Source organism: Atractosteus spatula, chromosome 3, assembly GCF_055471065.1.
Source record: "Atractosteus spatula isolate fAtrSpa1 chromosome 3, fAtrSpa1.hap1, whole genome shotgun sequence".
Classification (NCBI taxonomy): domain Eukaryota; kingdom Metazoa; phylum Chordata; class Actinopteri; order Semionotiformes; family Lepisosteidae; genus Atractosteus; species Atractosteus spatula.
In genome coordinates this window covers 60,958,120-60,984,722 of record NC_142708.1, presented here as the reverse complement: position 1 = coordinate 60,984,722, position 26,603 = coordinate 60,958,120, and the positions used below count along the sequence as shown (strand labels likewise).

Below are 26,603 nucleotides of genomic sequence, written 5' to 3'. Positions count from 1 at the left end.
CGTTTCCAGACTGTTATGAGATCTTACAGTCCGTTGAGAAATCTCTATTTGAGATCTTCAAGTAACTTTCCTCATCTTTAATTATCCACTTTTCTCAATGCACTGTACTGTAAGCCTTTGTTATTTGTAGTAACAAAATCGTCAGGATAAGTTTACTACATAAAAATAAATATCCTAATTGGCTAATAAAGGTCAGTGCCTTAAATTGTGGCCTATTTTGCGCAGTTTTTAATTTTAACTTGAAAAAGACTTCGAATCTGGGGCTGTGCTAAATTGAAGCTGTAACGCATCCTATATTGACTACATGTCCCATACAGCACTGCTTTACGCAACAACTCATGACGTCATGAGAAAGCGCCACGAAACATGTGTGGCATTACATTTGCAATAGTTTCAAAATAGGTAAGTCAATAAAGTTCAGTTGCACTTGTTCTTTTTCCAGGAGAGATGGTGGTTATTATTGTACTCTGGAGAGAATTGCTATAATAAGAGGAGTGAGATGATTATGCTAAAAAATAATCATAGTCTCTTACTAACGCTTTGTACTTTGAACTATTGCTGAACGGTGTTATCTGTGAGTTTACGTTTGGGCGTTTTAACCTTCCTTGATACTATATTTGTCAAACATTTCAAATTAAATGACTTCAGGCATTCATGTTAAAAATGACATCTTAACTGAAAAGTTAACTGGAGAAAATACAATAATCGGGTACGACATTTTATTTCCCTTTACTCCTGTATTTTTCTATTTGCTTAGAAGACGCACCGCTTATCTAAAGCGACATATAATTCAGGTATTCACACAGCAGTAAACGTCATTGTGGTGTATTCCATGGTCTTGGATACTAATTTTAAAATAAAGACAGCCCTAAACACAACATATTAAATAAGCCCTCAAATAGCGATGCCATAAAGAACATTAATTCTCCGTTGCCATCATCTTGCAGACGAGACTTCACTCCCAGCATTAAAACCACTGTTAACAGTTGTCTCCTCGTACTTAACGCTGGGTATTCTCCTTTATAGAAAATTAATTCAGTGAAAAGTTCGGTTATAGCGCTTCTACTTAAAGTTCTAGTTCCAAAATACAACGTGTTTTGAGAAGTACTTTCAAGTGGAAGAGCTCCAAAATCTCATTGTGTAACGACGGGGTTTCAGTTTCGAAATCCCTGCACTTTCCTCTAAATTCCAGGGTCAATTTTGGAACGACAAAATAGGTATTTTTTCCTGAAACTAACTGAAAAAGGGAAGGGTAATCCTTTAAGCCATTCTTCACCCGTGAACCCTTAAATCCAGTTAAAAGGGGCTCTAGAAGTATCTATGGTCATATTAATCTAAAATTGAAAACACCTGGAGTTCGATTGTACATTGTGAATCCAACTACTCAGGACAGACACCTTGGTGCCATCTTTTATGTGACCTTTTTCGTTTGAGGCTTATTTTCGACTTCTATCTGTTTATCATTGTTTTTGACATCGCTTGTATATCTTCACATCTGCAGAAAAGCTGATACTTCCTTTTGTCATTTGTAAGCTTGGTTATTTTAATGCAGTTCTTGCTGGTGTTTCCAAACATTCTCAATCCTCAAAGACATTCAGAAAGTCAAATTTCAAGTCAATATCTTAGCAAATTTCATCTTATTCATGATTCATCTGCTTGGATCTTGGCTAAAACAAAAATGTGTGAGCATACAGTATATCACCTATTCTCCACAACAGAGAAAAGCAACAACAACAAAATTAACATTTCAGTATGTTTAATATTTAATACAGTTAATATGTGCAACAGTGACATTTACCTTCATTCAAATTGTTCCACTAAAATGCCCAGCTGAGTAATTGTAAACCACTTTCGATTAAAGACAAATAAAATCTTAACATACTAAACATAACACAGTGCTACTGATTTCATTGCCTCCTGCAATAACAACGAATCAATAACAAAGGGTGGTGCGGTGGCTTTGTGACTAAGGATCTGCGCCTGTGGCTGGAAGGTTGCCGGTTTGTATCCCGTGGCAGGCAGAGGAATCCTACTCCGTTGGGCCCCTGAGCAAGGCCCTTAACCCCAACTGCTCCAGGGGTGCCGTATAAATGGGTGACCCTGCGCTCTGACCCCAAGCTCCTCTCCCTGTCTGTGTGTCTTGGAGAGCAAGTTTGGGTATGCGAAAAGACAAATTCCTAATGGAGAAAATTGTATATGGGAAAATAGTCATCTTAAAAAAAATCCCAGGGCTATTGTAAACCTGTCACCCTGTTTTTACAACTTTATTGCACATACTGTCTTTTCTCTGCAAGCAACATCTAATAGTAAAGCACGGTGTTCTAGATGGGAATGCTGATTGGCAATCTCATTTGGTACAGTGTGCACTGAACAGAATATATCTTCATGAAATTTCAAAAAAGTACAAATACATTCTGCCAACTGAAGTGAACACACTTTGCAAGGAAAACTCTGGTTTTGGTCTAATGGCAGCTGGTACTGAATGTAAGAATGGCAGAGGTGGTGAACACAGCATTCAGGTCAGGGTCCAGGTAAATACAGCACACTCTAAAGGGAACTTTTGAGGTATAGTCATCATTTACGTAGGTTATAATATGTTCTTCACTAAATGAGTTGTGCACAAAAAAAGCTTTGAAGTTCAGACTGTAACAAGCATTCAATTTCATGCTTACTAATTCATGCCTTGCCTGGTTAATGCCTAAACGGCCATTTCTCCAAGATTCTGAGTGCATGCAATACAGTGACCTGTTATCCTTTGGTGAGTTTTAGCTGTGCTAATTCTTCATATCCCTCACCCAACCAGCATGCGAAAGATAGCCACCTGACAAACCCCTCTTCTTCTGCTCCAGAAAAGGTTCAGAGCCACTCTCAAGTACATGGTGGCTTAATGTATACATTTTTGCTGAACCAGTTAACTTCTTGCGAACTTCAATCATTCTCCCTGTGGCATTAATTATCTTAAAGCAAAAGAAAACTGGGTCACTTACCAAATTAATGACCCGGCTGATGTATGATAATTTGAAACATTTTAGTATGTTGTTTTAATTATGTGATGCTGAGGTTTTGAGGATGTTTGTTTTTGTACTTAGTGAATATTCAAAAGATTTTATCTTGTTTTTTGAAAATTGAAATATTTCAATGTAGTCCAGCCTGTATAATGACTTTTCTGGAGATTGCAATTTGGTATTGTTACAAATGTAGAGATGTGTGTGTGGGAATAGTCTAATTCAGATGCCAATTGCAATAAATAGTTAGTCCCTTATGATCTCTGTTACTGGGTCAGGTTTACTGTATGTCTTTCATGGAGTAGGCTTGAAGTCATAGAAGTCTGGCCCATAAAAGATAATGCACACTTGCACAGATGATGCTTTTATCACTGAAGGAAGCAACAGAGTTTAGAGATGGTGGAAAATTAGACACCAACCACTACGCCAACCACTCACCTCTTCGCTTCAATACTATATTAAGGCATCTTTTACGCAAGTCTCCACCTATTTCCCACTCAAAGAAGCATTTTGGTTCAGTTCAAGTAGTTGACTTTTCACCATTTCACAGGACTCCTTTGTCTGTGTTGAACTGAGTGGTGATCAGAATACTCAGGACTCTGTGCAATAATCCAGATAGGTACTTTTAATACTGCCGAGGCTTGCAGTAACACTCATGATACTAATGTACTAACAGGTTATTTTATATATACAGTGGATATCAAAAGTCTACTCACCCTTATTGAAATTTCAGCTTTTGTTGATGTAAAGGCTGAATTCAAGACAAATCATGTCAGGCCTTTTTTCGCCTTTAATAAGATCTTGTAACCAACAATATTTAAGTGAAAAACAAATTGATCAATTTTAAAAATAATTAAAAGTGAAAAAACTTTCAGTGTCTTGGTTGCATAAGTGTGACCACTCTTTAATACTCTGTGGAAGAACCTTTTGCTTTGATTACAGCAGTAAGTCTGTTTGGATAGATCTCTATTAATTTAGCACACCTGGATTTTGCAATTTTATCCCACTCTTCTTTGAGGAAGAATTTCTATTTCCAAAGCATTTGTCTTTTTAGAGGCATTTTATAGTTTAATTGAATGACTGTAAGTTTATTGATTGCTTTGTGTGTAAAGTACAACAAGCAGTTAACTTTCAACAAGGATGACCTAAGAGTCAACTAGGTTAGACCTAGTCAGGCTGGAAAAATATCCATTTCTAAGTAATGGAAATTAAAGCTCCTTCTAGACATTTTAAATTAAAATTTAAATGAAAAAAATTGAATTTGTGCTATGAAAATTGAAATAGAATGTTTTTTTTATTATTTATTCATGTTTGAATATGTGCCCATACACTGTTTACCATTGAGAACTACAGTGTTAGAAGAAATGGTTTTCTTTTGGTAATGCCGATCAGCAAGGATGGTTTTGCTTTGTTTTCAAATTAGGCTAGTTTCTTTTCAAGACAATTTCCTAGAATATGAAATTCAGGAGTGACCTGATTGTTCTTCACTGCATTTTAATCACTTTGTTGTTGTTTGCACTCCTTGGTTGTCATTGGCTGTGTGATAGGCCCGCAGATAAAAGTTGTGGCTTTGTCAGTATTGTTGTCTGGAGTGAGGCGTTTGATTTTGCTCCGCTGGAAACAACCTGTTGTACCCACCTTCACTCACTGGGTAAGAGATGTGATGTGCTTTCTCCACCTTGAAAAAATTAGGTTTTCCCTTTGGTCTACTGCAAAGATTTATTCTGCCTAGCAGCTCTTTTTAAACTTTTTTAAGAGCTTACAGATCGACCCAGACATATGAAAGACCTTGAAAACTGTGGCTTCCCTCTTCTGTCCTTTTGCTATTTTTTTCTTTATTTCTTCTCTTTTTCCTTTGGTTATCTCTTTCACATCTCTGGTTGCCTTTTTTCTTTCTTGTCCGTTCTTCCTGTTTTTATATTATTGTTGGATTTAAACAGTTTGTTTAGGTACTAAGTCTGTCATGTCATGATAATTGAGCACATTTGTTTATTATTGTATACACGTACAGTGCCGTGTAATATTTTTTGTTCTTTCTGAAAAACCAATAAAACCAATTGAACATAAACATTTTGCCCGGCGCGCTGAAGGATTTAAAAGCACTTGTTGTCTTCTGCTTGCTAGGCATGGCGTTGGCAGGGGTGCGTGTGATCGAGCTGGCTGGCCTGGCTCCAGCTCCGTTCTGTGGCATGGTGCTGGCTGACTTTGGTGCCAGAGTGATCCGTGTGGACAGGACCCGGACCACCATGGCAATGGACGTCCAGGCCCGTGGCAAACTGTCGGTGGCCTTGAATTTGAAGAAGCCTGAAGGTGCGGCTGTGTTGAGGAAGCTCTGCCTCCAGTCAGATGTCGTTCTTGAGCCTTTCCGCAAAGGTACTACTGTCCTTGTCTGGTTGTCCAGCTTTTTTTAAAATCCAAAGCAAGAGCTACAGTAGGCTGACAAATCTGCAATATTATCACACATTCCACCCCAGTACTCCATTATGTTAATTCAACAAGAGTCCTAGTTGTTGTTTGATCCAGAGTTGTGTAACTCTGGCTCACTGCACATTCAAACAAACCCAAGTTCAAAGTGCTAAATTGAGATGTTAGAAAGTACCCAACAAAGTGGATTAGAAGAGCTATATGTTATGTAACTACATTTAGCATTTCAGGTATCATGCCTTTGGTAAATCAGTAGTAAACATTAAATACACAGGAAAGAACTGTATTGAAATCATGTTCATATACTGTAGCAACAGAGATTAGGACATGGTAAAAATTTAAATTATTCATTCTGTGATAGATTTTCATTTAAGATTAGATAGGCAGTTGAATTTGGTTTGCAAGGTTTTACTCATGGGGACAAAGATGAAAGCCCTGTAAATATTTTCAAGAAATGTTCTGTCAGTTTGATGCATTCAAGGCATAAGACAAAATTACCTTCATTTTTATTATTTGTTAATATTACTATTGATATTAATATTATTTACTCAGATTACATTATTATTAGTGCCAGCAGCCATGTCACCCTGCAACTTACAACTGGCAACCCACTGAAGCTAAGCAGGTGTGAGCCTGGTCAGTACCTGGATGGGAGATCTCCTGGGAAAAACTAAGGTTGCTGCTGGAAGAGGTGTTAGTGAGGCCAGCAGGTGGTGCTCACCCTGCGGTCCATGTGGGTCCTAATGTCCCAGTATGGTGATGGGGACACTATACTGTAAACAAGCGCCGTCTTTCGGATGAGATGTAAAACCGAGGTCCTGACTCTCTGTGGTCATTAAAAATCCCAGGGTGTTTCTTGAAAAGAGTATTTCCCATGCCTCCTAATAATCCCCCTCTATGAATTGGCTACATTACTTTGTTCTCCTCCCCCACTCCGACGGCAGGCGGAGCGACGCACCGGTTGGAGTATTCTCGGTCGCATTTAATGGCAACGTCAGCTCAAAGATTTGGTTCAAACCACCAAATGGAGACGGGCATGCCGACAAGCGGACCCTGCTGATGCGGGATTAACACTAGGATGAAGAAGAAGACTAAGATTACATTATTATTACTGTATTTTGCATTTGAAAAAGATTAATGATTTATGCTATATATAATTCAGATTTTTATATTTTTTTAACTCTACTTTGAAAGGGGAACAAAACAGAAAATCACTGGAAAAACCATGAACAAAGAGAAAAACAGTAACACAGGAGTCTTGTGATTAATTTCAAACCTCAGAAGTGGTGAGGAGTTGCGAATTCTGCCACAGGACTGGTTACTTTCTCTCACAGTTAAAGTCAGCATGTTCTTCAGGTTCAGCATGTTCATGGTCAAGAGTGGTAACTGAAGTACAGTATGTGAATTCTTACACAGTACAGCCACAGAAATCAGCTCCACCTACTTGTTTTATCCTTGGCAACAGGGTTCACTGTGAGTCCAATTTAAAATAATGATAAAAGCACTACATTGTAAAATTGCATATTACATTAATTTTTCCGAAAATACATGTTGATATATCATCACTCTTATATTTGTTTGTTTCCTTGATAAGGTTTCACAGAATTGTGAAATCGGGTAAATATCTAAGGGCAAATTATTTGAAGACCAAAACACCCACGAATTAGTTGGATGAAACATTTGTAGTGCGGTATTTATTTCAATCTAATGGAGACAAGTGCTTTTGCGGAAGGAATGATTGAATGTTCAGACTTGCTCTTCATCATTTATCCAGCCACTTGCAGTTTGTTTTTCCATTTTAAAATCCTGAGCCGTGTCCTCTTGTTTAGCTCTGCCACTCTCTCAGTAGCTTTCTCATTTACAGGCACATCTTATTTTGGACATTTATGCTGTACTGCGTAATATGTAACATACAGCAAGTTTCTCCTCAAGCTCCTTTTTGCAGATTTGATGGCAGCTAAGTGCATTAGCTCTGTAATGCAGGGACTATTGATCTGAGACATGCAGGCCAAAGCCAGGTCGTGACCCAATATAATGAGGTACAACTTGTGGTTTGGTTGGTTGACTTTGTACTTTGTTGAGTGGTGTAATGATTTAAGTTGCTGCTGGTTGGTGGTGTTAGTTACATCTGATCTTATAATCCTTTTCTCATTCTTTACACAAGATATTTCTTGGGGAATTTTCATGCCATTACAGAAGAGAGCAGTTAAGACATCAGTTCATACCTGCAGTATGGAAATTTATGCAAATGCTAATTTATCTGGTATAAACGGCTGGATTTTGAGTTAAGCTAATAGGTTTCAGCAGCAGATTGTTCAGGAGCGCAGTGATGATATCACTTTATTATGCCAATTAAGTTTTAATATTACTCGAATGAGAATGTCCTTAACAAGAGGACAGGAGGGATCTAGCTTCGAAGGATGTTTTGAAGGTCTTCCACTTAATTTCCTTGGAGAAAAGGTCACAAGTTCACTTGATCGTTGATAATGCCATTGCATGTTTATTGCAGGGTGCTTTTTATAGGTCACATTCAAGATTGACTTCTCATCTGCAACTGTGTAGATGAGAAGGAGTTTAAGAAGTGCATTAATCGTTATTAAACATATGCAAATTTTTACTACATATATGTGTAGATTCATTTCAAAAAGGGGCATTCAGGGTTGTGCTGGAATGTAGCATGTGATTGATGACACCTTATCTCATCCTGATGATGAAATCTGCAAATTACAAATTTGCATGTGTCAAAATTATAAGTATAGAAAATATCTTGAGTATTACCTTAAATGATTTCTTAGTGGTTAATAGTTCAAGTGTTGCCCATGTCTCAGAAATAGGCATTAAATGGAATTAAATATTATTACTAATTACTATAACTATTATTAAGTAGTACTAAGAAGAACTTTTATTGTATATAGCACCTTTTATGGTATATCATAAAGTTTTACATGTTAGACATATTCATTTTGAAGTGATGAAGTGAGTCATGTCACCACCAACACAATCTGTGGTGTGGTTATGATCTTTCCTAGCTGACAGCTATTTTTAGAATTTGTACCTTACTTTCCGCTGGCTGAGAAAAACCTGTGGGGTGTTTTTGGCCGATCACCAGCAGATGATTGTATTGAAGCTCATCCTTGCAGAGTTTAGTTGGTTAGGATCCAGTTCAGTGCACTGCTCAGAAGATAATACTGTATGGGTTAAATTTTCCTCTCTTGCTTGTTTTGAGTTTCAGTAAGTTGAGAGAACCCAATATGAAATAAAAAGCAAATAAAAAAACGTATAGGTTAAAGCAAGTTTTATACATATTTTATACCTTTGAATCCGTGTTATTGCAGAAGGTCATTTCAATTCACACAGCAGAATTGTCAATTTTTTTAATATTAGCCTCTGATTGAGTTCTTATGAGTTGTTCAAAAATAGACAATAAATGTGTTATGTAAACAATTTCACATAATATGCAGAGGCTTTGGTTTCTGAGTATTTAACTTTATACATTTTTCTCCTTTGTATTGTTTGTTTCTTATGTAATATTTTCAAAACATAGAAGACAGTATACGGTATATGCAAAAAATGTTTTTCTTGTATTTGTGGAAATTCATAAGCACATTTGTGCACAACAACTTCACAGTGTCTTGGTTATCTCATAATTTCCAGAGTCAGCCTCAGATACTTTCAGTAGGCAGAAATATTTGTTATGCTATAGTTCCACAGTTTTGAAATGCTATAATTAAAAAAAGAATGATTATTTTGACATGGATAATTCTTTATTACATTACATTGCATTGTCATCAGCAATGGAGGACTGCTGAATTATAATAATGTATGAGAACTTTATATTTGTGTTTTATTTTGTGTAATCAGTTGTTGTCTTTTGTGAGAGGCTACATGAGAAGCCCTGTGAAAGGGCACATGTGAAGTTGATTGCCTGAAAACAGGACCTTTTCAATCTGTTTTAATTACACTACTTCTTTGCCTGAAGACATCATCAGTAATTCTGTTAAATCAAAAACCTATCTCTGGTCTTGCTACTGCTGTTGCAGGTGTACAGATGTATCTATTGATCAGAAAATGCTTTCCTTGTGGTACAGATGTTCTCTGTAATAGCTCTGTCTATCCTTTGTTGATTAAAACAACTTAAGATCAAACATGGAATCCACACAGTCTCTATGGAATGCAAGGAAAGAAGACATCTGGATGGCCATCTTTGTTTTTTAGAGGTTGTTTCCACACGTTATCTTGCAGACACCATAAGATGCTCTTTTCCCTCTTTTTTAACATTTATTCAGTCTGAGCCGAAATAGTCACTTAGATAGTCACTTTAAATAGCCCTTAAAAAGCATTCAAATAGCAATCTAGATGTTGGCATTTTGTGTCAAATATTTTATTATGCTTTACTTTTGAGACGTGGAGAGACTCTGGTCTATTTTAGCCCTCCTGTCCCACCCCCTTCCACACACACATCAGCACCTGAGTTCTATTGTGTCCTCTTCTTTTACCGTAAATAAGTCTCCAACAGCAGACCTTGCCACTCCACTTCTTTCTGGTGGATCAAATACAAACCAAAAGCAAAATAGGCAGTTTGATATTCACACAAAAGGAGCACCCACTCACAACGTGTCATACAGAAATGTTATCGCCTAGAACAGAATTTATCACCTCTGTCCCCTTATTTTTTCCCTAACACAAGAAGCGTCTTATACATATGGACATATCATTTTAACCACATATAGTTTTTTGAGATTGAGCACAAGCCTAGTATTTGCGTATCTGTCAGAGATGTTCATATTTTTGCATCCTATTTGGGCTAAGATCCAGAAACATGAAAGCTCAAGAAGAATGAGTTCTTCCTGTTGTATGTGGGTCTTCTCAAATGATTCTGAAGGTACGACTGCCTAGTTTTTCAGTTTTTTACAATTAGGGCAGTGTATTTCATAGTACGCTGTCCCAATTTGAATTAGGTATAATAAATACAGTTTAAATTTAAATTGATTTCTAAAGTAATGCAAATACAAAATACTGAAAGATGTTCAACATATAGCCTCAGGTGATCAACTGTAAATCCCAATCAGCCCCTACAGTTTGGTCTAGGCTGACACCCATGAAGGGAGTTCCGAGATGAGAGTGGGATAAATTGTTATGGAGTGCAGGAAAGGGAAATTCACAGTGTATTTATCTGTGACTTGATCAGGCTGCTCTGCATCTGGGTAGATGTAGGGCTTTAAATTGCATTACTCTCTGTTCAGCAGTCTTTGTGCAGAAACTAAAATGCATTAGGCCCTTCTCAGAGGCTGTCAGGGAATTAATCACCTAGGCAGCATCTAGGATCTCTTGGTTTCCAATCTATCTGTAACATGCATTGCCTGTGAAAATTCCAAGACAGACTTAAAGGCTTACCGAGTGCACTTTTGAAAATGTGCAAGCAAATGTATCGTACATCTCTGAGAAAGTCGAAGGCGGGACTTCTGAACCCAGTAATAAGCAATTAAGAGCATGAAAGGGGGAAGCAGTGCCTTACTTTTAACAAGCCATCCCCAGGGGTGAGTTATTTGTGTACCTTTGCATAAATGGGACTGGCGTCTGTAAAATTTTGATCATGGCACTAATTTGTTTGTTCTCTTAATTACGTGAGGTAAAATGAAATCAGGCTCCTGCAATCTTCTTTTTATCCTGAGTTCAGAACAAATTAGTGATGTGTGTAACTTTTGATTGTTCTAATGTGCCCTATTTGTGAATGTTTATGTGGATGACCGGGAGTAGTAAATAAAACTATGGAACATAATAAGTCTTGATGTTTGAAAGTTTGTTTCCCCCTTCATTTTGATGGAGCGCACATGTGAACTGGTCTAATTAAAATTGCAGTGAGTGGATGTTTATGAACTCAATTAATAAGTTATAGCTCTTGCTGTATTTTGCTTATAAATGTTTCCTTTTCTTTCTGCGTTTCTAAATCTGTTTCTTTTCCTTGAGCAGAACAAGTCTATTTGATGTCAGATTCTTGATGCCTGGTGTCCAACTGTAATATGTTTTCAAATCAAATACATCATTTTATGTATGAATGTTGAAGAAAATATTGAAATATAGACATTTCTTTTTTGATCTATAGCACTTAAAAATGGCGCCCTTACAATTGCAGTGAAGATGATATTTACATATCAATAATGTTAAATAGTGCCAGCACCAAGAAAAATGTAAGTGATTTCAGAAAATTTCTGAAATCTATAATGAAATGCTGAAATTTATAATGCTAGATAAGGTCAAAATGAGCAAGTATGGAGGTTTTAAGAGTGTTTTTATTTTTTCACCTGTTGGGAATATTTCAATGAATGAAAATGATCTTTTTATCTGAGGCAGAGTAACACAGATGTGCAGTTAAAAACTGGGCTGGTCTTTTATTGTCTTGAAGGAGTTATGGAGAAGCTGGGACTTGGTCCAGAGAAACTGCTTAAAGAAAACCCGAGGCTGATCTATGCCAGACTGACAGGATTTGGACAAAGCGGATCCTTCGCTACAGCAGCTGGCCATGACATCAACTACCTTGCAATGTCAGGTAAAACAGGTTCATCGACAGTAGAGGTAATCTCTCAGACACAGGAAAATGCACAAAAAAGTTATATCCAAGCTATTTGCACCACAGGCACCTAACTGCTTTATTTAATACTCATACTCATGGGGGAGCTGGAATCTATCTAGACAAGCAAGGGGCTCAGGGCAAAATACACTCTGAATGATATGCTAGTTCATTGCAGGGCACACAGAGGCACAAACACACACACTGACAGGGCCACATTTTCCAGAAGCCAGTTAGTGTATCATTATGTCTTTGGACTGTGAGAGAAGAGTGGAGCACCTGGAGGAAACCCACATGGGGAGAACATACAAAGTCCACACAGTTAGAACCCCAGGAAGTGAACCCTAACCACTGTGCCACCATATCTAGCACCAAAAGAGTTCAGACTAGTTCAGCTTCTGTTGTGCACCACACACATGTTGAAAATACCTTTTTTAGTATTCAGATGGACGCTGTCTGCAAGTATTATACAAATACAGAAAGACTGAAAGACGGGACTTTTTTCACAGAATTTTATACATTACATTAGAAATTGCTTTACATGGACCTGCATATACATTATATACATATATTTATATACTTTAACAAGCAAGAAGATAACCTCCTGAAAGACTGTAAGAGCCTATCACTTAAATAAATGCACATCATATGCAAATGCTGCATGTTTTACAGCTATCCAAAACAGCATGTATAGTGAATTATCTGGAAAAAGTAATGAAGTTGTTAACAGGGTTGGAGTGATGGCTAATCCTGTCAAAATGGAATGTGCTCAATGAACATGATTATGGTATTAATTATTGAATGAAGAAATTAACAGAATCAATAACAGATAATTAAGGAATAGTTTAACCATACTAGAAATAAGCAGATCCAGCTACTATGGCGATACATAGATGGAGCGTTACTTAATTTATCTTAATCTATTTAAAAGTTCCTTAGGAAAATATTATTTTAATGTTATTTAATATTTAACTAATAACTGATATGGTACTGCACTGGTTAATTAAGAAATTCACAAATATTTGCTTCTCTCATGCATTTACAGCTTGAGTTGTTTTTTTTTCTGGATAAAAAAACATCTTGACAGATTTGACCCCATTTGCCTTTACCATTTTGAAAAGGTTAATACATTTTCAAATTGTTGTACTATTCCTTTGAGCTTTGTGCTTTCCTTTTGTTTTTGAAGATTACAATTCTGTACTTTTCCGCAGCATAGTATGTAGTGTGTGTAAAATAACACTGCAGTCATTGCAGTCGGAACAGTTTGTGTTACTCAGAATAATGAAAATGGAGCTGGCTTTGTCTTTTCTTGAGCTCTCGAGTTAACACCAATGTGAGGGTGTCCCTTGAGTTTTGTTTCAATATCAGCCAGAGGGCCTCTCTTTTTCTAACCTCATTCAAAGGTTCTGACATGATTAGAGATGTGTAATCCAAAGAGTAGAGTTATATAACTAATCGCCATATGAGCAAACAACAAACAGGAGCATCTCGGTGCCTCACATGTGCATATGTGTATTGAATATTCTTAATGCTAACATAAATAAGGTGGAAATATTAAGGGTAATGATATGCACCCTCTTTTCAAACTATAAAGTGCCTGACTTGCTTTCACGAAAGAAAGCAGGTCTCTAGAGAGAGGCACAGAAATGTCTGGAACACATAAAGCAGCTATACCCAAAATATTAAATTTCAGATAAACGATTTAAACTGTTTCATATTCTCCTAGAAACACTTGCTATCTTTATCATTTTCTGCTCGGTTCTCTAAAATAATCTGTGTTGACTGTGTACGGCGCCATTACTCTTAGACACCCATTCAAGATATCTTCACCTTCACACGTAGCTAATGATTTCCATTGCAAGAGTTCACATTATGAGCACTTACCTTTGTGAATATAAACTTATGGTTATTACAATTTAAATGTCCAGGTGGATTATTAGTGTAGTTAGGGGTTCATTTAAGCAACTGAAAGTCAAGTTAGATTGATAACTTGTAGCCCTGGACCAAATTCAAACAGTCTGTCTGGGAATGTAGACAGAGGTGTCAGTCCATGTTGGTTTAATCATTTGCATAACTGGAAGACATTAACTGTGCATTTCATATCTCTTCTCATTAGCCTTTTGAGGCTGCCTATAAAACCTGCTTTACTATGGCTCATAGGATCTGACTTGGACATTCCTTCTCTGTGCTTTTCAAAACACGGGTTAAACAAGATGATTCTCCATTACTTAGTTAATATGATTAGTTAATGGTCACATCTCTGCAGTTTTTCACTTTATGCTAATGTCATAAATTACTTATCTTGGGGGAATGATTCAGATCTCCTTTACAAGGTTTTCACTTTTTTGTGGAAGAATTTTAAAGACCAAAGCTGACATTTCTGTTTTTATTCATAAAAAAACAGAGCAGAATTCTTCAGTTGTATTTCTCTCTGCATCAAGAAAGCAATAAGACTGTGAACTCTACAAGTAATATGCAGATGCCTCGGGTGCATCGAGGCACAAGAAGTCAAGTGCTTTCAACCATCTGTGAAGGCCAGATATTTCAGCTTAAATGCATGGCCTGGAGCATGTTATTCTTCACTTTAAAAGAAAAATGCAAAATATACATTTACTTAGAATGAAGGGGAGATTATTCAGCTTGTTAAGATGCTTTATTTTTTCAAGGTTTTATTTTTTGGGTTGTTTTTTGTAATATTTTAATGACTACCATTGACCATTTTCGATCACTCTCACTCATTTTTAATTGGAGACAGTTGTCTTATTGAAAGGAACCTGTTAGTGCTGTGAAATACTTTTTATCTTTAGATTTCAATTCTAGATTTGGATCTAAGATTTTCGTTTTATGTGTTGTTATTTAAGACATGCAGCACACAAGGGTACAGACTACCCCTGTATACAGAGAATTCATTTGACCACAATCTACAGCTTTTTTTTATGAGGTCTCATGACTCCAAGCCTGCAGCACTCAGAAGTCAGCAGACTGCTCTTACTGTCCCTGAGATGCTTCACAGTAGCATAATGGTGATCTTTGCCATATCCTGCTTTACAGGATGTTTTCTTGCAACATGTAAAAAATGTCAATTGATATAAACTTGGGTTAGAGATTTTTTTCTTTCTCCTTTCAGATATCTGTACTACAAAAACAAAACCTTTTGCAGTGATTCTGCTGGGAGCTGAAAACAGCCCATGTCAGTGGGCCTGTCTGTTTATTGAGGATAACAAAAGCAGCCGAGGATTGAAGGCAGATCTTTGTTCAGTATCTGGGAATTTTTACTGTAACATGATAGATTTTTTTTTATTTCTGAAATACTTCTTCCTTTGCAATTTACAAAAACTATTTTTGCCAGTCTGTCACAAAGAAACTTTTTCCTGTTTAGTAAGGCATTTGGCGGACTATATGTACTCCTCTTATCTGAATCTTGGATCTTCAAATCTGCCAACACTGTTTAAGAAAAAAATGCACTAAAATGTTGTATGTGTCATTTTATAATTTTCATTATGGTGTTGACATCTGCTTCCAGATTATTTTAAACCTTTTATTGTATTTTAAAGAACCTCAGTTTTGAATCTGCTTTGTTCCCCTGTAGCAGAGGTTTGCTATTTCTAGGTGAAGCTTGTAATACAGGTTTAAAGAAAGCAATGCTGCTAGCTCAGTACTTCTGATCAAACGTTGCTATGCTTTGCTAAGTATTAAGTTGATTTTTGCTTCTGCTGATACCAACTCTTCTCTGTATTGTTTTCTTAAGAATTTCTGCCACAAACCCACACAGCCACAATGGGCTTATTTTTTAGTCAGAGGAAATAGTAATGAGTCTGTAGCAATGGCCACTCTTCTATGATCACAGGCTAAAATGATCTGATTGTGATCCAAGTGTAACTGATGGCAAAAGTCACAGCTAGAATGCAGTGACTGAAATCAAATCTAAGCTCCTTTTCGTTTTCAATTTTCTTTAATCTTGGTCCATCTTTGCAAGCTAGTCATGCCAGAACTTCTGTGGGGACTAAAGTCACATTTGTCACAATCCTTAAAAGAAAATGTCAAGGAGCATACTTGCTCTCATAATCCCCTCCTGACCAGTAGCATTAGAAATATTTAACTCTTATACCATAAAGCAATTGTAAGATAGACTCACTCCTATTGTGCTTTTTTAACCTTTAAAAAATGTGATAGTACATATTGCTATAGGGCAGAGCACCTTTGAAGTTTTTTAGTCCACAATCATTGTAGTATTAGTGATGAGAAGTGTTGTGGGAGTCTGAAACAAACTATCCATCCATGTTGTTTAAACCAGTGCCCTGTCTTATTTCAAGAATTGGCTGGATGAGATCAATTAATTGGTTCAATTAACTACTGAGATCCAAACAAACTAGATGGTCCAAATGGCCTCCTCTTGTTTGTAATCATTCCTAGGATCCTATGTTCTATGTAAATAAAATCCAAAAATGTAATCTAAGCAATCAATGCGGTTCGTATCTGTTAGGATGGATTACAGATAATTTGTAGATCCTATTCAAACTAATATTGTGGATTACATGTTAACAACACATTAATTAGCTACTAATCACCACACAAACTAGATGGAATGAATGGCCTCCTCTCCTTTGTAACTCTTCTTATGTGCTTATAAATGTGTTCAGGTTGTCCTTCCAGCAGTCACTGAAGGTGGGCCTTGCCAGTAGTTCTGTTTTCTCCTTAACTCAGCAGATTCTGCAAATGCAGGAACTATCAATTTACTCTCATTACACTTCATCAGATTCAAGTTTTCAAAATAATGATGATGAAATACTTTAAGGCTCCACAGTGAAATAACAAAACACAAAGTTACATCTGGAAAATAAGAGCAGGTATACTAAAATTACGAAGCCCCTTTTTGTACAGCAATATGGATGCATAGAATAAACTGCTTTTGACGTTGATTCTCTGAAATCCTTAAACAGATGGATGAAATTCTGGGGTTAATTAGATACTGTACAACTAGCAGTCAACCCTTCTGCTATATATGGCCTCCTTTTGTCATGTTTGCTGAGTTACTAATATCAGTGAGCCTTAAAACAATCTTGGCAGGGTTTTCTTTTTATGATTATCAGGTTTTGATGTTAAATTACAGGTTCTGCTGCATGCTAGAGCCTTGGCTCACTTTGTAAATATGTTGATGTTTAGTCACAACAACGGAGCCTTTTTTTATCCTGGTTAAATTAGATTCGTGTGACTCTTTGAAGCGCTTGATGTGCAGGTTTAGTGCTCCTTGTCATTTGCCTTTCTCACTCTGACTCAGGTTTGCTGTCGAAGCTGGGCAGGAGCTCGGAAAATCCCTATGCCCCCCTCAATCTGGTGGCTGACTTCGCAGGAGGAGGGCTGCTGTGCGCAATGGGGATTGTCCTGGCGCTGTACGAGAGGACCCGATCCGGGAGGGGGCAGGTGATTGATGCCAGTATGGTAAGTGACTTCTTGAGCTGTCTTCCACAGAAAACAGAACAAATTGGTGTTTAAAATCCTGTGGACACTGGCACCATGTGTATGCCCCATTACAAGCAGCAGCCAGACAATTCACTCACTTCTCATAAGCTTAGCCAGTCGTTTATGAAGAGCTCTCTAATGCCTGGATCCATGGTACCAAGGAATGGGATGAGGAGACTTGGGCTGTGGCAGCTGAAGCACTCAAATTGTTTACACACAGTACTTCTGCAGTAGTTGTCTATTACTCATCTAAGCACACAGTTGAAGAAAATGCCACTGATTATAGGAGTCTGTGCTCTTTTATTGTGCTGTATTTCTGTTAGGTTACAAAAAATAAGCTATGCAAGGTTTGACGCGACACCAACTTGAACTGCACTGGGTTGTAGCATTGACCAAACTGTGGGTTGAGTGGAGTATCCCCTGGCAGCACAGGGTTTATGTTTTTCAGAGATTCCCCAAAATTATGTACAGTAAAAAAGATCCCACCATCAGTTTAAATCCCTGAAGTTATTAGAGGTAATATGATGCTGAAATTAAATCAAATTGTCAGTCTTGGTACCAAAAAATCTGTTTGTTGGCACGCTATACCTCAATATTCAAATTCAGTGACTTAGCATGGGAGAAGAAAATTATAGTAGTACATTTTTTAAGAGATTTTAACTGGCATTCTGTCTGCCTGCAGTCTCTACATACAGTGGATTTAGTTTTCTGTCTCTGTGTAGTCCTGGTTGCTAAAGCTGATGTCTGCTAAAAGTCTATCCACACTGATTGAGCTTGTCTTTCCTGACATTCTCATTCCCTGTTCAGTCTGCATAACGTCAGGCTATGTGATAGTATCAGGGCTATCATGCTGCTTTCCAAAGCTGGCCTTAGGCACAGATCAGAAGTACATATTTAGCCTACTTGAGTGATCAGACTATGCTACTTGTTGGATAGATTTCAAAGACATTGCTGGTCTGAACTCTAAGAAGTACGTGACTCTGTAACCCACTCACTACCTCAAAGAACAAGACTGTAAGTTTGTCTTAAGCAGCACTCGGTTTATTTCTGTCTGTCAAGTTAAAGACCTATAATGAGCATTGAAACACTTCTATAGTGCTTTTTTTGCAGTACAGCATCAGGTTTGTGTCTCAAAGTAAGTGGAAGGAGAGATATAAGATCCATTTCAGGATTTAAATGTTGCAAAGCTGTTCTAATGCTGCAAAGTGGTTCTAAGCCCTATGTGGGACCTCAGCCTGGTTCTCTTAAAGTTTTATACACACACTACTGCCATTGTAAAAATACTTTTCCTGCTTGCAAGGCTGTAGATATTTGTTTTAAGCAGAATTCTTCTCTAACTATTGAAGATTTACAAAAAAAGGCTTTGACAGATTGTTCAGCTTGCCCTAATTTTAAAGATATAGAAACTTTTTTAGATTTACCCACAAAACCACATACTTTCGTAATACAATTAAGATCCTGTAATTGATTGTAATATTTTTGCCTTAATACAAGGCACTGATTTCCATACTACTTGGTTGAAATAACTACAGTAATTACTTTTGTTTTAAAATAGTATTAACTCATTATGGAAAAGAACATATTTTCTTAAATGTGTTTATTTTACAGACTTAATTCATTTGAAACAAGATCAAATTTTGGCTTTGACTAAAAATACCATCATTGACCAATTGTGTTACAGGAAGTAAGGGAATTTGCATGATTGTTTTTCACTAAATGTTGCTTTGTAATGTTTTATGAATGCCTCTGTGGTATTTGGGAATTTATTTTTGTTCATGCTGAATGCATTATCTCAATTCTCCAGATCATTATGAACATTTTCCTGTCCTTAAAAAACACATTGTGACTTTGAAAACATTGTAAACATTGTGTCTTAATCATCTCACAGGAGTGTCAGTGCTTTGGTGTATGTGGCTGAAGAGATTGTAATACCTACTCAGAGTGACATATAGACATTGTTTCGGGATCCCCAAGTTGATCTACTTTTGAAGTTACAGAAATTTGCAGATGACCTCAATATCAAATTATAAATGTATAATATTAATGTTGACATTTTAAAAAATGAGGCTTTTTAAAATGTACAGCTCTTGCTGGAAATATACAGGTTCTTGCCTCAGAGTATGAAATTTGTTGATACATCAGGTGCTGGTGCTTATTATTTTGCCATTTTAATTAAAAATAAACAGTACTGCTTGGACTTTGTATCAGTCATTGATACTGTAGTTTCTGGAAATCATTAAAACTGCAGTCTAAGCCAGAAGTTCCTGGGGAACAAGGAGTACAAAGTGGCTTCAGTGCAGAGCAATAATACATTGAAACCATTGCAATAATTCGATTTAATTTATTTATATATTATTAAATTATTTATTATTATTTAATAAGTAGTTATTATTATTTTTAATCTGAAGGCATTACGACCTATGGAAGGTGCTGTGTATGTTACAGATTTATAGTTGTACGTTTTTCCGTCTTTCAAGTCCAGACATCACATGTTGTAACATAGGTACTGTACTTTACTTGGAAGCATCGACTGCACTCCTGACATTGTCATAGAGTTCGCTATTGTAGTTTTGATAAAATAAATCATTATCTTATTCAAGCAGAAGAAAATAAAAAATCGCCTGAAGAGACAAAACAGGGATGGCAGTGAATGTGTTCCAACTTTAGACAAAGTTGTGACAGTAAAATGATGATAAAATATTAGCCATGGTAGCAAATTGCAGGCCACTACAATGAAGTAGGAAAGTAGGGTTGTGACACAGAAAAAAAGACTTTGTACTCATTAGTTCAAATGGGGTATGACACAGCAGAAAACCATCTCCTCAATTAATGTGAGATAAAATTTTAGAACAAGCCATTTGCGATCTCAAAGAATAGCTAGTGACTTATTTTTCTCAGTGTTTCACTCAGTGTGCTAAATTTGTTTTCACCTTTGGCCATGCTACAGTCAGTAAGAGAGGTCCGAGCCCTCAGAATGGATTTTACAGGCATTTACAGGATTTACAGGATTTAGGCTTTCTCTTCTTGACCATCTGCCAGTGGCACAGCATTTTAGAGCATTTCACATGCAATACAATAGGCATACTAATAATAAAAGCAGTGCTAAATTATACTGATATCCATTAAAAGTGTAACAAATACTATTATTTCCAAAACTCAATGGCTATTTTTAATACTTCTAGGTACGAATTATATATAGTGGTTCATGATGTCACATGAAGATGAAATATGTCTACAAATTAATTTCTGTCCTATCACGTCTGTTCTGAGGAAGGGGTCCATTTACACTTCAAGAGACACAGGAGTCTGACCCTGAGTGTGCTATGTCAATGCTTTGAAGAATCGTCTTAAAAAATTAAATCTTCTGGGAGTTTAATGATGTGTGCATAGGACTGGTGCGTTGGTGTGTGTTTGTATGCAGTTTAGCACTATCATTCCAAAGCCTGTTTGATTTCATAGCCAGAGCAGAACGACATAAGACAGTTTCTCTCTTGCTCAATTTGGCATTTTGTTAAACCCTTGAGATCTCTTTTCTTGTGTTTATCATTTACACACAATTACATCCATATTGGAGTGTTCTACACTTCTGGCCCTTAAATCTTTTTTTTCTCTCTTCCATTCCACCAGACCTCTTAATTAGTATAGAATTATTCACAAAACTGAACCAGTTTAACCTTTTCCCAGGTTTCAGTCAGGTACTGATTTAAAGCATGCAGGATTGTGTCCCTCAAGGACTCTATCTAAAAAAGAGCCACCATGTGAGTCTAAGAAAGCTGTTCTGCGGTATACCATTCTTTGTGGGCTATCAGTGTCTCTGATTGTTTGTTAGAAGTCAATAGCCTTCATTGGCACTTCCCTTTCAAAACTATACCTTTAACGTCTAGTTTTGAAATTAAAAAATATTTTTGTATTCACTTCCAAGAGTGGCTGCTAGATGGCACTGAAAGCTGTTTTGTGAAGTTTGTCCAAAATTATAAATAAGACGGTTGAGGTAGGAGGTTTGGGATTGTCATACTGGGATGTATGGGCCACTGTAGTGTTACCATTTATAAGGGAAATGTAAATAATCTTTATTCTATCTGGAATTGACAGGAAAATCAATAGAAGCCTATGAACAGCTGAATATAAGGGTGTAGTCTATCATCTGTTCTGTAGGTGTTTCAGTAAAGGAATCCAGATTAATTGAAAACACACAAGCTGACACAAAAATATACTGTAAAATGTTGTGTTTTCATTCTTGAGCTTTACCACTTGCTTACCTGCAATAAAGCTTCCAATATGTGAAAAACTATGTGTGATTTCTGGATAAATGCTGTCATTTTTACAGTTTCTACAGATTTACTCCGTGCTGTGAGAATTGGTTTTCAATGAAACACACTACAGTTTGAAACACAATAAAACACAAGACTGAATGCTTCTGGCCATAAACTGAAACCCATTTTGTTCACTGGGCCTTGAGTCAAGATTACCAATTGTGGGTTTTCCCTCTGCAGAGCAATATCAAGTAATGGCTGTAGAAGCTTTCTCAGGCAGAAGTCCTATATCAGTCAGTAGCACCTGAATGGGATCTGTGTAATTACAGCACCAAAATCTCATTGCATAGTGCAATTATCAGAAGCGGACATATAATACATTAAACTGAAGATCAAGCACTGATGGTCAGTTCTTTTTTTTACAGAACATGATTTAAGATTCCTATTTTGTTGACCTTTTTATTATGAAGCATTTACCTTGCATATTGTTTTAAGTATTTAAACTTATAGTGTTGATAATATTGTTATTGGTAATGATGATAATTATAATAAAGATGAAGAATTAAAAACACTTTGCAAAACATTTGACTCCCTGGTGAGTTTTTTCCTCTGATTTTACGTTTCATGTTTCTGATTCTCTTGTTGCACTGCAGGTGGAAGGAGCTGCCTATGTGGGATCTTTTATCTGGAAATCCCAAAACCTGGGCCTTTGGAACAGACCCCGAGGCCACAACCTGCTGGACAGTGGGGCTCCATTTTATGAGACCTACAAGACAGCAGATGGGAAGCACATGGCTGTTGGGGCTATTGAACCTCAGTTTTACAATGAGCTCATCAAAGGTGTGTTGTTTTCTGTCTCTTCTACACTTCTTTCCTTTTGGCTGGCTGCTGATGAAGTGTGACAATGCTGGTCATGATGAACATTTGATGAACAAATAAAGAACAAGTGAGTGAACTAAAATCTTATGCACTATAAAAGGTACCTGAAGTTTTCCTCCCCGTTGTTGTAATTATTACTTTATTCATAATATGAGTACGTAGTCCTGTAGAATTCGGGCTCTGTTGAAAGGACACATGAATGGATATAAATGAGTAAAAATTGAAGGCAATCATGCACTGCAGCACTCCAGGAAGATTTATGGGTCTCTTTTGTGGTGTACAGTTTTGACAACATCTTTCATGAAATTCCATGCTATTCATGATTCACACCCTGCAGTCTTGAACAGTGTTCATGGCATGGGTAGGAATTCCAAGCACTCTGTTTTTTATGTCTTTCTTTGTCCATTTACACTCCCTGAGGAAAAAAAGAGTAGCATGTTTGAGGTCATTTGATTTTTTTTAGACAAATTGAATACTTCTCTCTTGTATTTTAAATAAACATTTTTAATAATAGGTTGTTTTGAACACTGTCCAATAAATATTTTTAGCTATGTACTGTATGTTTCTATGACAATAATGTCAAATGGTTTTGCCTCTCTTTTTGGCTCAGTTTAACTGCATAGCCAGGTATCAACTATACAGGTAAATATATATATATATTGTGCAACATTACATGGACTGCAGTGTTTTTATTTATTATAGCAAAGTCCATTTTAAATTCCGATTTTTGGGAAGTAACTTCAGTCAGATTTGCTTCACAGCATGGGACAGAAGTTTAGAAGGTGCCTTTGAAGTTCTGACAGGTATTTTTCACTGAACCAATTACAAGATGCACTGTTATCCTCTGAGACACTCATCTAACCTGTTCTCCAAAAAAAAGGCCCAAAGCTTAGGATGTCTTATTGTAGATTTTGTATTCCCCAAACTGTGAATTCAACTTGTTCATCTTCCTTTTTCCATTTGTACTTACAGTAATAAAGTGTATAGACCACTTAAAAGAGAAGACTAATTGTTGCACTTATGTCCCACCATCCCACACCTTTATTATTCTCTTCTCACCTGTGCTTCACACACTATTTCCCATTTTTCATAAATTTTACGAGTCCAAATGAAATTGACATTATATTGCAGATATTGAACTACTGAACTGATTTACCCTGATTTGCAAGTCAGAGAAATTCTGCAAAATATGTTGGTGTAAAGCTCTTCTCAAAAAGATCCACAAATCCAGTGATTAGGCTGTCCATTCAAATGAGGCAAAAAATATACACTGCCTGGGTATCATACACACAGAAACTAATTTCTGTCCTGTACAAATGATTCCCATATTACAAAAATAATTAGTATGGAGAGGTCCTTAAAAATACTCCAAAATGTGCCCTGGCTATAACAAAGAAGTTGCAAGTCTGAATTTTGTAGGGCATAAGTTTAAAAGGATTTGTTTACATCTGAATACCTTTCAGCAAATGTCTTCCTCTAATTATTTCTTTTCCTCCTCCAAATGTCTTCCTTCCAGGTCTCGGCTTGGATCCAACTGAATTACCTCTGCAAATGAGCATCTCCGACTGGCCAGAGCTGAAGAGGATTTTTACAGAGACCTTTGCCAGCAAGACGCAGGCAGAGTGGTGCAAGATCTTTGATGGCACGGATGCCTGTGTGACACCCGTGCTGTCCCTAGAAGAAGTCAGCTCCCACCCACACAACAGGGAACGGGGCTCTTTCATAAAAGATGCACACGGAGAGGTCAGCCCCCGACCAGCCCCCCTCCTCTCTCGCACCCCAGCCTCCCCCAGCTCCAGCAGGGACCCTTTCATAGGCGAACACACGCGGACTGTCCTGGCCGAGTATGGCTACAGCACCGCTCAAATCGACAGCTTGCTGTCTGCTGGAGTGATAGAATGCAAGTCAAAGTCACACCTGTAGCTCATTCTCACATGGATGGGATACATTGCCCAGCCAACAGTCTGTTGTGATCTAGGCAAAACAAATGTCACTCATTAAAACATCCTTACAAACACATCAATGGTGAAATGGATAGTTCTAAATATTAAGACATTAAGATATAGAAAAAAAATATTGTTCAAATGTTGATTAATTGTAACAAACATTACTTTATTCTTAAACTAGAATTTCTCTTAGTACCTTACTCTGTAAAAACCTTTCAGAATTAATTTTGACCATTTCTGTGTAATCCTGTGGTTGTTCTTTCAGTTAAATTTTTAACCATTAAACTACAGTGATTCTTTGTAAGATGTAATTTTAGATTGTTTCCTGTAATTTATCAATACAGTTATTTGAAATTGCTTATGTGTTTTTAATACAGTATGTAGCATGAAAGCTGTCTTCAGTAAATGGGAGCATAGCAGGTCCCAATGCCTTTCCTGGGAATGCTTTTTATGATAAAAATTTGAACACAGTATATAATCTCAAAATAAAAATAGCAACCCAGCAGATGGTAACTACACCTTAGTTTTTTTATATTTATAAGTGACAAAATCAAAAGAGATGTTTTTGATCACAGGTGTACATTATCACTACATTAATGTTAAGTTACATATAAAGTCCTTTGATTTTCACTACTCGATTCAAAAGGTCCCAAATGTTCTGATTGGATTATCTGGCTATCTTTACCTATTTCCCTGACATTTATGTGTTTGGAAGACATTTGAAAATACTGATCTTTTTTTTACAGTTTTTTTTCAGAATTGCAATGAGGGTGGTGAGAGTGCCTCGGTAATGTGATTTGCCAACTTCAAGCAGAATTGTGTTTTTCCTTAATCTCTGTAAAGGTTAAGGATTATACACGACAGTATCTTTAAGCATTGCAGAGGTGAATTATTTATCACCCAGAGCAGTAAATTAAGCACCTAAATCACCTTGTAGGGTCATAGATGAAAAGAATTGGAGAGCTGATCACAGAGGAATGTGTACATTTTGCACTGTAAATGCAATTACGTGTTAATTGTTGGGTGGTGTGAGTAAAATGTGAAAATGCGTGGCATATCATTTGTGTCTGCTTGGGAGGTAGGTTGTATCAGATTTTTATCTTCATCAGTGAGACTTTCTTAGGCCAAAGAATCTTTCATTTCAGACTGAGTGAAGACACAATGGGGGCAGACCTAATCTAAAAATGACAAAAAGTAAGGCTTTTAAGTTTTTCTCTCTCAAACAAGTGCTATACACAAAGAAATTGCAGAATTAAAAATCACCCCCTTAAACATTTAATATGTGGCTAAATTAATAACCTGCAAATTGTATTTTATGGGGAAATAAGTTTTCTAAAACACAGAAGATGAACTTATACATAAAACATAACAGGTGCTAACATGCAGTTTTTAATAACACATATGCACCCTACAAAACCCAGACTGAGTTGTAAAAAGCTTTTGAATATCCTTCATATTTGAATATTTTGTACTACCCCGATATGACTATGGTGAGACTCACGATAAAAACATGACTTCATGCTAATCCACTGTGAATTAATCTCGAATATCAAACCAATTTTACCCCAGTGATAAACCGGAATTTACTGTACATGATTGCCTCTAGGATTATAACTCTCGTATGACTTGAGCTGCACTGCTTTAAAATGGGTTTTTCAAACCAAAGAAATGCGTTGCTTCTAGGATAGGAGTTTTAGAAAATGATTGGAAATACAGTACATAAATTTAGTTTTGGATCTTTAGTAAGCCGATAGTGCTTTTATATTATTTCGTTAAGCAGACATCCTAAAGTAACACAATATACTGTAGTTGCATATAGTCAATACAATGACTGTGTAAGCAACATTCATATTACAATAAAACAAATTGAATACAATAAATTACAAACAAAACTGAAAACCATTTTTCAGACTAGTAGACTAGCAGACTCAACAATTGAAGTTTTCATTCCCTTTACACACGTTTACATTTGTAATTCCTCCCTTTTAATCGCTCTCAACCTGAAATCCTCAATTACCCCAACTGTTTACTTTTTCTGATCGGTAGGAGAATGAGAATTGTCATTTGA

The 26,603-nt window shown here is 36.7% G+C and overlaps 1 protein-coding gene across 1 annotated transcript; it reads left to right on the top strand.

Moving 5' to 3' along the window:
- The first annotated feature begins 321 nt into the window (after positions 1-321).
- On the top strand, positions 322-25,587 carry amacr (alpha-methylacyl-CoA racemase). Its single transcript, XM_088912299.1, has 6 exons — positions 322-402; positions 5,130-5,378; positions 11,833-11,976; positions 17,276-17,436; positions 22,364-22,550; positions 24,106-25,587. Exons 2-6 carry the CDS (start codon positions 5,132-5,134, stop codon positions 24,510-24,512), a joined length of 1,146 nt encoding a protein of 381 aa, XP_088768425.1. The 5' UTR covers positions 322-402; positions 5,130-5,131; the 3' UTR covers positions 24,513-25,587.
- The last annotated feature ends 1,016 nt before the right edge of the window (positions 25,588-26,603 follow it).